This window comes from Populus trichocarpa, chromosome 13 (assembly GCF_000002775.5).
Source record: "Populus trichocarpa isolate Nisqually-1 chromosome 13, P.trichocarpa_v4.1, whole genome shotgun sequence".
Lineage (NCBI taxonomy): Eukaryota > Viridiplantae > Streptophyta > Magnoliopsida > Malpighiales > Salicaceae > Populus > Populus trichocarpa.
Genome location: NC_037297.2, coordinates 13,225,813 through 13,241,267, shown reverse-complemented (window position 1 = coordinate 13,241,267; position 15,455 = coordinate 13,225,813). Strand labels below are relative to the sequence as shown.

The window sequence follows — 15,455 nt, the reverse complement described above, 5'->3', positions numbered from 1 at the left end:
GATTATGATCTCTATAATGTTATTACCAATCTACACGAAAATTCCCTAGTGGATGTGAAGCTGTCCTGTCAAACTCACCAAAACATGAATTATGCACAGCAGAAGAAGGCTGTGTTGAGAGTGGTGGACAATACAGCAAATATTGCACTCCAGAAATCTAGCTGAAGTGCTAAGCATTACTGCAAATATCTTGCTCTCTTTGAATGGATTAGCAGAAGGTTTTTTCTTCAGAGAGGGCAAGAACATGGGAGAAATCTATATTTTGTTTTTTGTTATGAAGGAGAAGATCGAATTCGAGATCTAGGGAGACCCTAATGTTTAGCAAGTGTATTTGTTTTTTCGTTTAAAAACTTTTTTTGATTTTTTTTTATCATATTAACTGAAATTAAAAATAAATTTTAAAAAATAAAAAAAATATTATTTTAATATATTTTTAAATATAAATTATTTTAAAAAATAACGAATATCAAGACTAAAAAAAAAAAAAAAACTCAATTTCCTAACCTTCCTCTTCTTTAGTTAAAAATGCATTTTTTCCTCTACCTTAAAAAAAATGCAATATGCATTTTAAATGAAAGAAAATGCTATGTAATGTATTTAAATATATTCATCAATGTCTTTTTTTTTTTTTTTTCTAATTTTAAACTAGTTTGATCCTGCGCTGCATTGTGGGAAGAAACTTTTTTTTTTTTCTCAATGCAAAAAAAAAATAAGGGCATTGTTAGATTTTAATTATAAATTAAAAAGTTTACTTTAATAAAATAAATCGAGAATTATATATATCAATAAATAATAATAAATATACTGATTCCAATAAAAAAATAAGCTAAGAAGTTGAGATAAAAATATTATTTCTTAAAAAAAATTTAAATATTTTTTTTAGTTTAAAATTAGATTCTTAAAGTTTTAACTAGTTTGAGTTAATAAAATTAAATTTTATTTTATCAAATTAAATATTAAAACTTATTATTAATATTACAACAACCTCCTATAAAATCAATTAAAACAAAACATTAAGCTCAATCAAAATGTTAACTTAGTATGAAAGTATTAAATTAAGAATAAACAAATCAAGTAATAAATAAAAAAATATTATAGGTAACTATTGCAACTATAGATTATATTATATTGTATTTTTATTGTTTTTTTTATTCTTTTGTGTATTCATAATTACAAACATTATTTTATAATTTACAAAACATTAATTTTATAAAATCACACTATAATTATTAAATTGAAAGTAAAAATACCCAATAAAAAAAATGAAAAAAATAAGATTTGAATGAAAAAAAAAAAGTTGAGGTGGTTAAAAATAATAATAATAACCGTACTCCAAAACCCTTTCATGTCTCAAAATCCTGGAAAAAAAAAAATCCCAGGTAACTCTTAAACCCTACATAGAACCACATCTCAAACACCAAAGACATCACCAAAACCTCGGTGTCTGTTTTACCATTTTATCTCGCTTTACTTCTCAAACAAATGGTAGCTCCACTCCTCCGTTCTCTCTGGTCCACCACCAGAAAACCCTTTTCCCCGCGCGGCACCCTTTTCCCCCGCTTCCTCTCCACCGCCTCCGCAACCTCTGCCACTACAGCACCAAATCCATCCTTGGATCCAAGTAGACTAAGAAACGTTGCTGTCATAGCTCATGTCGATCATGGGAAGACAACATTAATGGATCGGTTGCTGAGGCAGTGTGGAGCTGATATACCCCATGAGAGAGCCATGGATTCTATAAGCCTTGAACGTGAGAGAGGAATCACTATAGCTTCAAAGGTCACTCATTTTTTTGTTTTTAATTGTTACCCAATTCAGTATTTTCGTTCAGTAACATTTTTATTTTCAGAAAAATCCTTTTTTGGAGATATTTTTCTTCAGTATTTTTGTCTATGTAATAAGATTTATGCAATTTGTTTAGTTTTATGCTTGTTAGGTACCTCTAGTTTTGAACTGTCAGTGAAGTGGAAGTCTTTCGTATTTGATGTTTGTTTCTGATGAAGGAATTGTTGTTTGCAGGTTACAGCAATTTCATGGAAGGAGAATGAGCTAAACATGGTCGATACACCGGGACATGCTGATTTTGGTGGAGAGGTATGCCTTCTTTTGGTTTTATTTTTAGGACTATTGTTAGGGTCTCAGGAGTTAAATACAATAGAATTCCCAGTCTACTGGCTGAAGTGGTTGTGCAGTGTTGTTGTAGAAGGATTGATTTTATTTTAGAAGTCAATTATGCTATTTTTCATGTGTATTGTTTTTAACTTATTCATAAGTTCTGATGATAATAGGTTGAGCGGGTTGTTGGGATGGTTGAAGGAGCAATTTTAGTTGTAGATGCGGGTGAAGGTCCACTTGCACAGACAAAATTTGTTCTTGCTAAAGCCTTGAAGTATGGTCTACGTCCTATTCTACTTTTGAACAAAGTAGATCGACCTGCAGGTTAGATTGAATTCTTTTTAAGATTTCATTTTATGAAAAGTTGATTGTTTTGCTGTTACATGATCTTTCCATCATGTAATGGGAGTTTTTAAATAGGGAATCAGAAGCAAACTTAAAGTTTCAAGCTGCTTATCTATTGCTTACACACAGTGTTGATCCTTTTGTGTTTTTTTGTACAAAACCTTCTAACTAGCAAATGGATTCTCGTGTTATTGGTCCTCATTTGTGCAGTTTCTGAGGAGAGGTGCAATGAAGTTGAGAGCTTAGTATTCGATCTGTTTGCAAATCTTGGAGCTACAGGTGAAAGAAAAATGGGAAACTGAAAACTTAAATGATTTTTTCACCATCTTGATTGATACAGTGGAATGAACTCTCAATTTAATAACTTCCTTTTGCTTTAGAGGAGCAGTTGGATTTTCCTGTTCTTTATGCTTCTGCTAAAGAAGGATGGGCATCCTCCTCCTTCACCAAAGATCCTCCCGCTGATGTGAAGAATATGTCACAATTGCTTGATGCCATCATAAGACATGTTCCTCCACCAACAGCTAACCTTGATGCCCCTTTTCAGATGCTGGTTGGTGTTCATCACTAATAGATGCATTAAATTGAACACCTGAATGTGGCATGTCTGCATGTATGCTTGTGTGCATTTCTTCTTTTGGCCTTGAACTGCATGTATGTATCTTATATGCACACTCGTGTTTGTGTGCATATTGTATCATAGGAATTTAGTTTTATTTTCATATTTCTTTTCTTCTCTTGTTCAAATATCCAAACCTACATCCTGTCCCACCCATCGTACACTATTTAGCATAAGCAAGAGACATAGTTGATGGTATTTCTCTGTATGTATTATGTGAAACTAAGAGCAGATTTAGGATAGCCCTGATGCTGGAATCTATGTTAGAATTTGGATGGCCTAGGTGAAATCATACAGCATTGCCACTTGTTAATAAGTGAATAGAAGTGATTAGGATGATAGTTGTACACAAAATAACTATTAAGCATAAGCAAGAGACATAGTTGATGGTATTTCTCCGTATGTATTATGTGAAACTAAGAGCAGATTTAGGATAGCCCTGATGCTGGAATCTATGTTAGAATTTGGATGGCCTAGGTGAAATCATACAGCATTGCAACTTGTTAATAAGTGAATAGAAGTGATTAGGATGATAGCTGTACACAATATAACTAGCTGAAGCTGCAAGAAAAATGAAGAACGAGGAAAAAAGGAAATAGATAGATAAACCTAGCATGAATCTGGAGTCTTAGGATTATTCAACATCTTTCAAAGGGAATGATGCACTGTAGATATTTCAAAATTGTTTAGATTACTAGGAAGTAAAGCCTGTCAGTTAAGAATCCAGGATACACATTGTTCCTTACATTTGAAAAGAAAAAGATCTTGTTGCCATTTTCCCCAAACTCATTATAGTGTTGTTCCCCCCCTTAAATATTTGGGTTCTTTTCATGTTCTCAATTAATAAACTAGATTTGCGTTTCAGGTTTCCATGATGGAAAAAGATTTTTATCTTGGAAGAATATTAACTGGGCGTGTTTTTTCTGGAGCTGTTCGTGTTGGAGACAGAATTCATGGACTACGGAGCACAGATTCTGGGGTTACAAAAATTGAAGAAGGAAAGGTTTGTATCTAATTTTAAATGCTTTTGAAGAAATGCCTTGTTCTTAAATAATTAGAAGTTAACTATATAGATAGTTCGTGAAGCTTCATGCAGCAGCTATTTATTTCTTCAGTTCAGCCTGTCATTGGATCTGAACAAAAAGTTTCATTTCCTTTTAACCCAAAGAAAAGTTTCACTTTTTGGGTGGTTGCAGAAAAGCTTCAATGCTCAATATTCGGACTCATTTTTTATAAATTCTAGTAAAGATTTTCTTGTCTATCCATTTCTGATTCCCTTCCAACTGTTATTAAGTTTCAGCAACCCCAAGTACTTGCATCTCTTTTTTTTGTAACTCTCTTTTTTTCTTACCACCCAGTGACAAACGCCACTAGCATCATTAAGAACTTTTATTCAACTCCATTGAAATCATGAAATCTGGTAAACTAGTTATGCTGAAAAATGCATGGCTGGCATTGGTTCCGAACATAACATTACTTAAATAGCTCAGGTTGGATACTTAATTCTTCAGAATTGTATTTTAAGATGATACCAGTTTTATGTAATATGCCATAACTTACTGTAGCAATGCTATGATTGCGCTGTTTAGTGGTTGTGATAATTTGTAACTTTCATCTTTTATCTTGTAGGTTACAAAGCTAATGAAAAAGAAGGGTACAAGCATGGCTCTAATTGATAGCGCTGGAGCTGGTGATATAATATCCATGGCTGGGATGGCTAGTCCAGTAATAGGCCACACGGTAGCTAATGTGGAGGTATACTGCTAGTTTGTTTGCGCAGTGTCAGTGGGGTGTTTTGCCATTTATGCATAACATTTTTGTTGTTTTGAAAAATAACTGAATATATACCACTTTGTTTTAGCACAGAATTCTTGATTACATACCTGCTCATGGCTGCATGTTAGCAGATTATTGTTTACTTCTTTTCTTTCAAATAGCATAAGCAACTACCTTATGTATGACAAAATGAAATGATTGCCAAGGCTTTCTTTCATTCATACTTTAGTTACAGCATTATGTACATCATCGTGAGCACCTTTTGTGTAGAACCGCCACTAAGATCACCAAAACAAAGAGAACTGATTCTCTCGAAGAAACTCAAGTTTATTTTATTCAATGTTCAACAATCAAACTGAATGTCTGGTTGGGTGTTTATTTATAGGCACCCAAACAAAAAAAAAAAAGAAAAAGGAAAACCTAATAGAATTACTAAGTAGATATGGAAACTAAATCTCTAACTACCTACTAAATATAAATGCTAATACTTATCCGATCATCCATCATATAGGCTTTTGTATGCCTTTTAATCTGTATGGTCTTTGCCCCTGAATTTAAGTGATTTCTCGTACTTTTCTTGAATTCAGCATGATCTGATTTTTTCTTTACATGAAACAATGATGATATTTTATAAGTACCATGCCAATTAAAAGGCTAACAGCTGGGTTTAATCTAAATTAGTCATGATGGTATCTTCTAGGTTATGACTGCATTGCCAACTGTTGAGCTAGATCCTCCGACCATTTCTATGACTTTTGGTGTCAATGACTCCCCTCTTGCTGGTCGAGATGGAACCCATGTAAGTGTTTCACTTTTCTTTTCTGTCATAATGTGTAATGTCTGTAAATCAATATATATATATATATCACGTATAAGGTGGAGAATCACACTTGAAAATGACTTTTATATAGATTTTAATTAATTGTGGATTGTCTTCTTTGGATTTTTCTTATATGAACTTCTCGGGATTTTAAAGCCACTTTGGGAAGTAGATTGACAAATCAATTTCCTGTTTGCGAAGCATGCTTATTTGCTTCTCTTCTGACAAATAGGCAGATAAAGATCTCCTTGTTTTGGACTTTTTTTCTGATAGGAGACTTGATTTCTTGATAGGTATAAAGGATTAGCATCTCATGTACTTCTAACAATGAAGACTTGTTGCATTCATGTATCTTCTTCAATCTAACAGAGCTTTTTTCCCCATTGTCCCACTAAAGAAAAAAATGCACATAAATTAGAACATGTTGTTAAATTATGGAGTGATGCTCAGAAGAGTATCCAAGATGTTATCCCTTGCTCTTTCCCATCCTCAAGCCTTTTCTATCTCTTTAGATTTTTCTTTGGAAGATATTAGAAGGAATTTCATAATGTTACTGGTCATGGCACTACGAGAGTGTCATCAATAATGCCATCATAGTTTTCCCTGTTGAATTTCTTTTAACACCTTACAAGATGTCATGTTGATTCCATATTGTTTTGCTTGACATCAATTTAGGGCAACCATTATATTTATTTATGTTTCAATGTTATCCACTGCACAAGAAGTAATTGTGTACTTCTTTACTTCTGTGTTTCTTATATGTTTTTAGCTGACTGGAGGGAAAATCGGTGATCGGTTAATGGCTGAAGCAGAAACTAATCTTGCCATCAATGTGCTTCCTGCCATTGGAGAGTCATATGAGGTTCAGGGAAGAGGAGAACTTCAACTTGGTTTGTTCTTCTTGACACTAAATTGTGTGGTGCTATTTTATTTCATATTAAGCATAAAAAATTCACAGTACTAAGGTTTACAATGACATCAGTTTCATTTTCATGTGTCTCAAATTTCTGATAGCATGAAGTGTAATATCTGTTGACCGTGGTTCTGACTTCAGATGTTTATGCTTTACAGGGATCTTGATTGAGAATATGAGACGTGAAGGATTTGAGCTGTCCGTCTCACCTCCTAGAGTCATGTGAGTTTGATTGTTAAATGAGGCACCGACTATTGCAATCTAATTTCCATTGCTATAGAGGGGACCATAACCAGGTGATGTCCCTTTTCTTATATATTTTGGACAATTTACTTTGTTGAATCAGGTATAAAACTGAGAATAAGGAGAAGCTTGAACCAATTGAAGAAGTGACCATTGAGGTAAGAATTCAAAATTATATGTGTAATGGTTTCCTTTCACAAGATTTGTGAGATTTTCACATATGATTTTATTTCAGATAAATGAAGAGCATGTGGGGTTAATAATGGAAGCTTTATCTCATAGACGAGCTGAGGTTCTCGATATGGGTCCTGTTCCTGGGCATGTTGGCAGGACTAGATTGTCCTTGACTTGTCCATCAAGGTCGGTGTATAACTTGTCTGCATGAGAGCATTTATTTTTTGGACACATTATGAATAATGGTTTTTTTGTGTGGTTATACTGTCCTTCTGCACATTATGCATTTCATTGTAGGTATATATGCATATGTACAAATATGAGTAACTTAGCTTCTAGCGCCCCATGAAACTTGGATACATTTTTTTCTGAAGTTTATTAATTTTTATCCAATTAATTCATATTTTGCTAAATTTATTGATTTTTATCCAAAAAGTTCATATTTTGTGCTTTCAGTTTGAAATACCCCATGCTTGAGTTTTTATGTTGTGTGCTATAACATTCTCACATAAGTTCAATCATTGGTTGCTTGAGCACATGGCATGATTCAATTATGTTGCAACTTAATCCTTTCGATATCATGGGCCTAGTGACTTGTAATATAAGCTACTATTTGGAGTTATTGAGGGCCTTTTTTAACAGAAGGAGTTGCTGAATACTTGATTCAACTATGAACTATATCAAGCCACTAATGTACAACATCCGTGTTTTTCTTTCATTGTGTTCTGCAGAGGCCTGGTTGGTTACAGAAGTGTGTTCAGCAGTGACACACGTGGAACTGGATTTATGCATCGTGCTTTCCTGAGTATGCTCTACTTGAGATTCTGTTTCCTTGTCTTTTTTCTTGGAAATTGTTTTATCCCTAGTGTGATGTAATTGGATCCCTAATTGATGTGACAATTTTTTTTCTTACCTGACTCTGGTCCTAGTTTATCTGTGCTGGCCTCCCATATATAGTCCACAAATTCTAGTGTGGGAGGTTTCACTTGTAATCATTGTCTATGCTCATGGCTGTCCATTGTCCAGCTATACAAATGTGGGGGAAATTTTCAAGTCTTTCTAGAGTTAGGTTGGCTTGTTTTGGCAACAGGCTGTTGCCAGGGATCTCACAAATCTCATTCAATGCCAACTCAGAGCAAGTATGTTAAATTATTGAATTGTTTTTGATCCAAGAGAAATGCTAATGATTTCATGTGTAATACATCCATAATGTGGGTGCTACCGTACATCTATTACACGCACTGATGTGATTCAGAAATGGCAGAACTTGCAACTTTCAACAGCCTTCCTATTCAAACAAAATGTGCAAGATCTGACTCAAACACAGTTCAAAAGTTTTTCCCCATCTAGCATTAATCTCTATCTAAATTGTGAGCACTGGAAGAAAATTCCCGTGAACTAAATGCTTAATTTGCCTGCAGTGTTTTAAATTTCCCCCATATCCCAATATTTTGCTTAAGCTTTTTTTATTTACTCTTTCTATTGTACGGTGCTCATGTGGTTTATTTTGCAAACTGCAGCCTATGCAAAACATCGGGGCCCACTTGGAAATGTTAGAAAGGGAGTATTGGTATGTCTTCCTCATTCCTTTTTGTTTGAAATTGTATAATAGCCAAACTGTTATCATAATTGAGTGGAGATCGTCTTATGATTCAATCGAGGTTCTCCTCATTACTACTACATGGGGCATTATATATTTATGTGAACACTCTTATTGTATTGGGAAACTTTGCTAGCTAGGTGGCAATCAATCACCTTGTTAAGTGAGCATTAGCAACCTCCTTGTTTGTGCATACTCCATGTTTATGCATATAAATTGGTGTTATTCAGCATTAGTGGCTTTATTTGTACTTGTTACTCTTTCTCTTATAAATAACCCTTGACATTGATTTTTCCTGTAGACCCTATTGGTCCGGCTTGTTTATGAAGATGGGATTATTGGCTCGTCATTTACACCCCCCCCCCCCTCCCCCCCTTCCCTAGTGTTTTCTTTTTTTTTAACATCCACTCCCTAGATCCTGGTGACTTAGCGGAGTAATTTCATTGAATGGTCTTACGTGACTTGCTTATATCCTGTTTCTTGTGCCCTGTATTGATACATCACTGGAATGAGCTTTTCAATACCCATTTAAGAACCTCATCTAAGGGGTATGGAGAAATTTTAAAACACTGCTGGCAGAGTCCTAATTTATATGGTGGAACATGTTTAATTGTCTGAGTATTCCATCAGTCTTTTTTTCCCTAGGAATCATGTGTTGGTAATAGAGACCTAATTTTTGTATGTTTTGCTCTTGTCATTGAAGTAAGAAGTTGTGTGTTTTTTTTACTACTATTTTTCTGTTCTGGGCCTGATTTAATTTTGGTTGCTTGATTGAACAGGTATCGATGGGTTATGGTGCTATTACAGCCTATGCATTAACGAGTCTAGAACCTCGTGGAATACTCTTTGTTAGTCCTGGGATGGAGGTTGTTTTCTTACAAAAATGAAAACACTTACCTGTTTGTTTATCTTTCTGACTGTTGAATCTGTGTTTTTCTGAAACTAGTGAAGAAATGTTTTTACATTTTTCCCATGCTTCCTCATGTTAGACATGCATAGAGAAATTTAATTTCTGTTAAGATTACTCTTTTTTTAAGTCCTGATTCATAACAACTACGCCGTACTCCTTTGAAAATAGGTGCTCTCAAAAGATTCCGTTAATAATATAGATAGGATATCTCTCTCATGAACCATTTTTCATGCTATCAAGGCTTTACCATCTTGTCATTGCTCCAGGCACAAATGGGACTGACATGGAATGCACACGAGTCATGAAAAAGTTGATTATATCATAATTCATTCACTGTGCAGTTTTGGGCTGGTTGGTTATCCTAGGACAATGGCCATTTACTGGCTAAAAGTTGTTTTCAAAGGCATAAGCGTGTCTGCTTACTTTCATATCCTTTATTTTGCAGACATATGATGGCATGATTGTCGGCGAACATTCAAGGGATACAGATCTTGATGTAAGAAGGATTTATGCCTCCCATGTTATCCATTTTCATTTACTGTTCAATGATACTAATTTTTTTTTCCTTAAACAGGTCAACCCAGTTAGGGCAAAGGAACTTAGTAACATGCGTGCTGCTGGCAAGGATGAGAATGTGAAACTTTCTCCACCTCGCTTGGTATGCAATTGGAAACTAATTCTTCTTCTTCTTCTTCATGGTTAGGAAGTGAACAATTAGAAATCACTGAAGGAATAATCCAGGTATCCAGGTTGTGCACAAGTGTCGCACCCAAGTAAACAAACAAAATGAGAAAAGACGAAGAATTGTTGGAAAATTTAAAAAATAAGAAACAAAACCTGGAAAAAAAAACATGAAGAGTTACTGTTCAAGTGATTCTTAACTCTTTTTCCTCGTACATGCACTAACTGTAAATGCATCTGGACAGGAGCAAAAGGGTTTCACAAGAACTTTACACAGATAGTATATCAGCTCTATAGAACTTGTCTTGGGATTTTAGGACCATATGTATGAAGACCTACTTTAATTTTTTAATTTTTACAGGTTTTAGAGATAACAGTAAAGTTTTCAAGCACAAATTGAAAGTGCATCTGGATGGGAGTGAAGGATCTTTCTAGGACACCACAAATAGGACATCATTTTTATGGAACCTGTTCTAGAATACGAGTACCATACGTGTGAAAACCTACTTTGATGCTTTTCTGTTGAGTTTAACAGTTTCAATTTTAACTCTGACAACACTTTGAAAGCAGTCTTGACACTTTCTATTAAGCTCTTGAACAAGAAATGTCCATTAAAAGTGAAGGGCTGTAGACAGCTTAGGCAGCTTTTTGCATGCTATGAATTAAAACTTCCCAGATCTACACGTGATTATTAACATCACAAAACAATTTTGTGCAGATGACGCTTGAAGAAGCCATTGGTTATGTAGCTTCCGATGAGCTTATTGAGGTACATTTCTCTTAATATTCTCTTTACCATTCTTGGTTGACATGGTCACAGGGGTAACCTTTTGCTCTGATTGTTTCTGGTATCGAATATCAGACCCCAGACTTACACTTAGTTTGCATATAACTCATGGTTCTTAAGAACTGGTTCAGAACTTTGTATCCATTTTCCTTTTGAATTCTGCTACCGCGAGCTCCTTCACATGCTGCTTAGCTGCATATTTTAGGTCCTGTATATTTTCATATGGCAGTGAACCTTTTTCCATAACGTGTCTGATACAATCTTTGCCCATGCAGGTCACACCTAAGACCATCCGGTTGAGAAAAAGATACCTGGAAGTTAACAAGCGTAAAACCATGAGTAAAAGGCTGAAGGAGTGAAATCTATCGAGTGCACCAGAAGCTGTTACCTGTTGTCCTCGTTTTTTTGTCTGCCTCTATATAGGTAATGCTAGAAAAATACCAAACTGACAAATAATACAAGGGATCTTGTGTTTTTGGTTTTGAAACAATAATGTCTGATAAATTCATCATATTGGTATGTACTGAAGAATCCTGCTGCTACTGCTGTTTCCAAGCTAAAGGTTAATCTAAAGGGGGAGCATTTTTCGAAGTTTCCAAGAATTTTCTACTGTTCAAGGACCAATCTTTGAAATCATCTTCTTGATATATGCCTTGTAGAGATGGAAAAACATGAACGTTACATGTTCTTGTACCTTGTTGAATGAAAAGGAAAACGACAACGACAAACAATGTTGTCAACATCCCACTTTGGTGTTTACATCAGATTTTCATCTGGAAGTGTGATCCCCAAAGAAAAGTTGAAAATTGAACCGTTGAACATGATTAAGAAATTTAAAATTCATAATGGAGAACACGATTGGAAATCAATTTAGTAATGGGATTTTCAATTAATGGAAAACTAACGACCTTTCTATGTACACCTTTTTTATTTTTTTATTTTTTTGGTGTGATTAAATAAATCCATGTTCATACTCTATGTTGATTGATTCTGCCATTTTGTGCTATACCTTTTCAAATATCTAGAAGGCTCGAAGCCAGGTGGTTAGCTTAAGGTGAATTGTAAATTTTCTCAAGAACTTTCAAAAATTGACCAGAAAAGAAAAATAATTATAAATAAATAAATAAAATTAATGAATGCATAGCAATCAGAAACAATGTTATAAAGAACTATTTTTTTATATTTTACTGTTCATCTTACGACGCTGTCTCTTTTGAATCAACTTTTAGAAGAACATATTATATGCTCTCAGATTTTTTTTTCTATTTTTTTATTATTAATTTGATGATTTTTTTTATATATATTTTTAAATTTTAAAAATATTTTAACAGGAAGGCATGACTCTGATGGACACGGGTTGGTTGTGAGATATTAAATATAATTGAACAAATTTACATTTCATTTTTATTTTTATTTTTTGAAAATCATTATAATTTCAAGACTCTTTTATGGTGGAGTTATTTTATTTGAAAATTCGAGTATAATTGATAAATGACTTTATCCAAGAAAATAATTTTGTTTTTGTTTTTGTATGGTAAAAACCAAAAGAAAATTTATGAAAATAATTTTAATATATAGTAACAGTAACTAGTTATTAGTTAATGAAACTTTTTTCCATTTTAATCTTGACTATGTAGTCATGTGAATTTATAGTTAGAGACAATTTGTTTTTGTATTTTAAAAATATTTGTTTAAAAATAATTTTTTTTATTTTTCCATATTATTTTGTTACATTGATGTTAAAAATAAAATTTAAAAAATAATATATATATATATATTATTTTGATATATTTTCAAACAAAAAGCAATTGCTACAACAATATTAAATATATACTAAGAGTTTGTTTGTTTTTGCATTTCAAAAACGTTTTTAAAAATATTTTTTTTATTTTAAATTAATATATTTTTATATTTTTAGATCGTTTTGATATGTTAATATTAAAAATAATTTTTAAAAATAAAAAATATTATTTTAATATATTTTCAAGTAAAATATTTTAAAAAATAATAATTATTATATTTTTAAATAATTCTAAATAAATCTGAAATAAAAATAAATTATTATAATTAAAGTAAAATAAAAATAAAAAAGAAATAATTCAACCTTAATATTTTATTGATAAAGCTTTGAGTCTCTCTCTTTTTCTCTCTCATATCTAACACCATTTTTCTATACAAAACACACAAGAAGCTCCCTCCCTCCCTCCCTCCCTCAAAGAAAAAGCAAAGAATGTTCAACATTTTAAAATTCAAAAACTCTACAACACAGATCCACATATAGCCCAACAACACAACAAGACCAAACCTTTATTACTCTCCATTTCCTTTCCTTTCCTTTTCCATATAACAAAAACAAGAAATTTAGCGAAGCAGATGGGTGCTTACAGGGCTGATGATGACTATGATTATCTATTCAAGGTAGTGTTAATAGGTGATTCTGGTGTTGGAAAATCCAATCTTTTGTCAAGATTTACGAAAAATGAATTCAGTTTGGAATCCAAATCCACTATTGGTGTTGAATTTGCCACACGTAGTATCCATGTTGATGATAAAGTTGTCAAGGCTCAGATTTGGGACACTGCTGGCCAAGAAAGGTCTAATCTTTTTTTCTTAATCTCAAATCATGGATCTTTCTAGTTTTCTAACACGGGTTTTGTCTTGTTTTGTGAAATCTGCATTTGAGTTTATCAGATCTGTATGCCTTTAAGCGGTTTATGCTATAAAGTTTTGTTTTTTCTTTCTTTTCTGATTTGGGTTTTTGATACCTTAGTGTTTTTGCATATTGAAGATGGTAAAGGGTGTTAGTAGATTGCCATAATGTGCATTTCATTGGTTACTTGAGATCAAGTTCGTTATGATATGCTCTGGTTGTAGTTGTAGAGTAGTTAATGGCCTTCTTAATCTGTAAAATTTTTTTTGTTTTTGCATGAATGTAAAATGTACGTTATGGAAAATAAGATCAAAATGGGATTCCCATGCCAAAAATGTTAGGAGCTGAAATGACCTGAATTGGTCTATTTGGAGATTTGGAATTTGCTGAGGAAGGGATCAAAGGTTTGCACCTTCGATAACAAATAGCTGTTTTTGAGTTGCTGCTAGTTTTCATTTTTGGATTTGTAAAAGACTAAAGTGAGAACAAGAAATATGATAGTCCAGTGTTTTCATCTGATCTCTGTGTTTATTTTCTATCTTCATTTTGCATCCACCCTAGGAGATAAAAACATCATTTTGAGAGATGGAGTGTGATCCAATCTGCTCTTGTATGAGTTGTGTTGACACAAGTAGAAAGAAAGGGAGAGAATGGAAGTGTGTGTGTGTGTGTGTGTGTGTGTATTATTTCCACTCATTATATAATAAGGAAGGCAGTTTTCATTTTATTTTGTATTCATTGATACAGATACCGTGCAATTACTAGTGCATATTATCGAGGAGCCGTTGGTGCCTTGCTTGTCTATGATGTCACTCGACATGTCACTTTTGAGAACGTGGAGAGATGGCTAAAGGAGCTTCGTGATCACACCGAATCCAACATCGTGATTATGCTTGTGGGAAACAAGGCAGATTTGCGTCACTTGCGTGCAGTTACTACTGAGGATGCCACTGCATTTGCTGAGAGAGAGAACACTTTTTTCATGGAGACCTCTGCCCTGGAGTCCTTGAATGTTGAAAATGCTTTCACAGAAGTGCTCACTCAGATTTATCATGTAGTCAGCCGGAAGGCTCTTGATGTTGGGGATGACCCTGCAGCCTTGCCCAAGGGACAGACTATTAATGTTGGCAAAGATGATGTATCAGCTGTGAAAAAGGTTGGATGCTGCTCCGCATAGTCAGAATAGATGAAGAAAGGAGGTATTGGTGGTAATATTTTCTCCTATTTTATAATTTGCTTTTTTATTATTTGAAGTCGCCTTTCAGACAACAAGAATGTTCAGATGGATAGTTGTAGTCCAATTGCTTGCCTAGAGACAAGCAAACTTGTTGAAGTCGAGAGAAAGCTTAAGAAGGGGGTATGGATCCAAGAGGCTTTTGCATTTGATTGCCATTCCTTTTTCTGATTATTCTTTTGTAAGTTTGTTCCTTGGAGTGTTGTTGTAATTTGTAGACAGTTTCAACCCTCTAGTTTAGATTCAAATTTATTGCTTGAATTTGGAAGCTGTTAAGGCAATTGCTCAACTTGATTGATTGATCGATTCTTGATTTATTATTTTACACCATTGACTTCCACCACACCAAAGCTGTCACCAAGCTTGTCCTTTAACATTTAGGAAATTGAAAGGTCAGAGAAGTTATTCTTTTAGCCTTGCTATGCAGTGGCTATTGTCCAAATGAAAGATCAGCATTCTTTCATGATTTTTCTGGGTTGCTGCAATTACTTTCCGGAATATTAACGTTTCAAGGATTGCCTGCATTCTGTCTACATATTACAATCCATGATGACCTCTTTATGCCATAAGTGTTAGGAAATTCTAGAA

The 15,455-nt window shown here is 33.7% G+C and overlaps 2 protein-coding genes across 2 annotated transcripts; both read left to right on the top strand.

Annotated features, from left to right (window-relative positions):
- Positions 1-1,360: 1,360 nt before the first annotated feature.
- LOC18104559 (uncharacterized) lies at positions 1,361-11,574 on the top strand. The gene is made up of 19 exons (XM_006376342.3): positions 1,361-1,779; positions 2,020-2,094; positions 2,289-2,439; positions 2,671-2,739; positions 2,841-3,013; positions 3,945-4,082; positions 4,709-4,834; positions 5,556-5,654; positions 6,445-6,565; positions 6,747-6,810; positions 6,935-6,989; positions 7,067-7,191; positions 7,737-7,810; positions 8,526-8,575; positions 9,385-9,471; positions 9,961-10,011; positions 10,090-10,173; positions 10,915-10,965; positions 11,259-11,574. Exons 1-19 carry the CDS (start codon positions 1,483-1,485, stop codon positions 11,340-11,342), a joined length of 1,974 nt encoding a protein of 657 aa, XP_006376404.1. The 5' UTR covers positions 1,361-1,482; the 3' UTR covers positions 11,343-11,574.
- A 1,577-nt stretch (positions 11,575-13,151) lies between these two features.
- LOC18104558 (ras-related protein RABA1f) lies at positions 13,152-15,192 on the top strand. The gene is made up of 2 exons (XM_006376341.3): positions 13,152-13,577; positions 14,381-15,192. The coding sequence occupies exons 1-2, from the start codon at positions 13,357-13,359 to the stop codon at positions 14,808-14,810; spliced, it is 651 nt and encodes a 216-aa protein (XP_006376403.3). The 5' UTR covers positions 13,152-13,356; the 3' UTR covers positions 14,811-15,192.
- Positions 15,193-15,455: the final 263 nt, after the last annotated feature.

Excerpts from the sequence above, each read along its gene's own strand:
- LOC18104558 (XM_006376341.3), top strand. The coding sequence starts at position 13,357 with ATGGGTGCTTACAGGGCTGATGATGACTATGATTATCTATTCAAGGTA. Across the intron at positions 13,578-14,380 it reads GACACTGCTGGCCAAGAAAG|ATACCGTGCAATTACTAGTG; the intron begins GTCTAATCTTTT and ends TCATTGATACAG.
- LOC18104559 (XM_006376342.3), top strand. The coding sequence starts at position 1,483 with ATGGTAGCTCCACTCCTCCGTTCTCTCTGGTCCACCACCAGAAAACCC. Across the intron at positions 4,835-5,555 it reads ACACGGTAGCTAATGTGGAG|GTTATGACTGCATTGCCAAC; the intron begins GTATACTGCTAG and ends GGTATCTTCTAG. Across the intron at positions 6,811-6,934 it reads GTCTCACCTCCTAGAGTCAT|GTATAAAACTGAGAATAAGG; the intron begins GTGAGTTTGATT and ends TTGTTGAATCAG.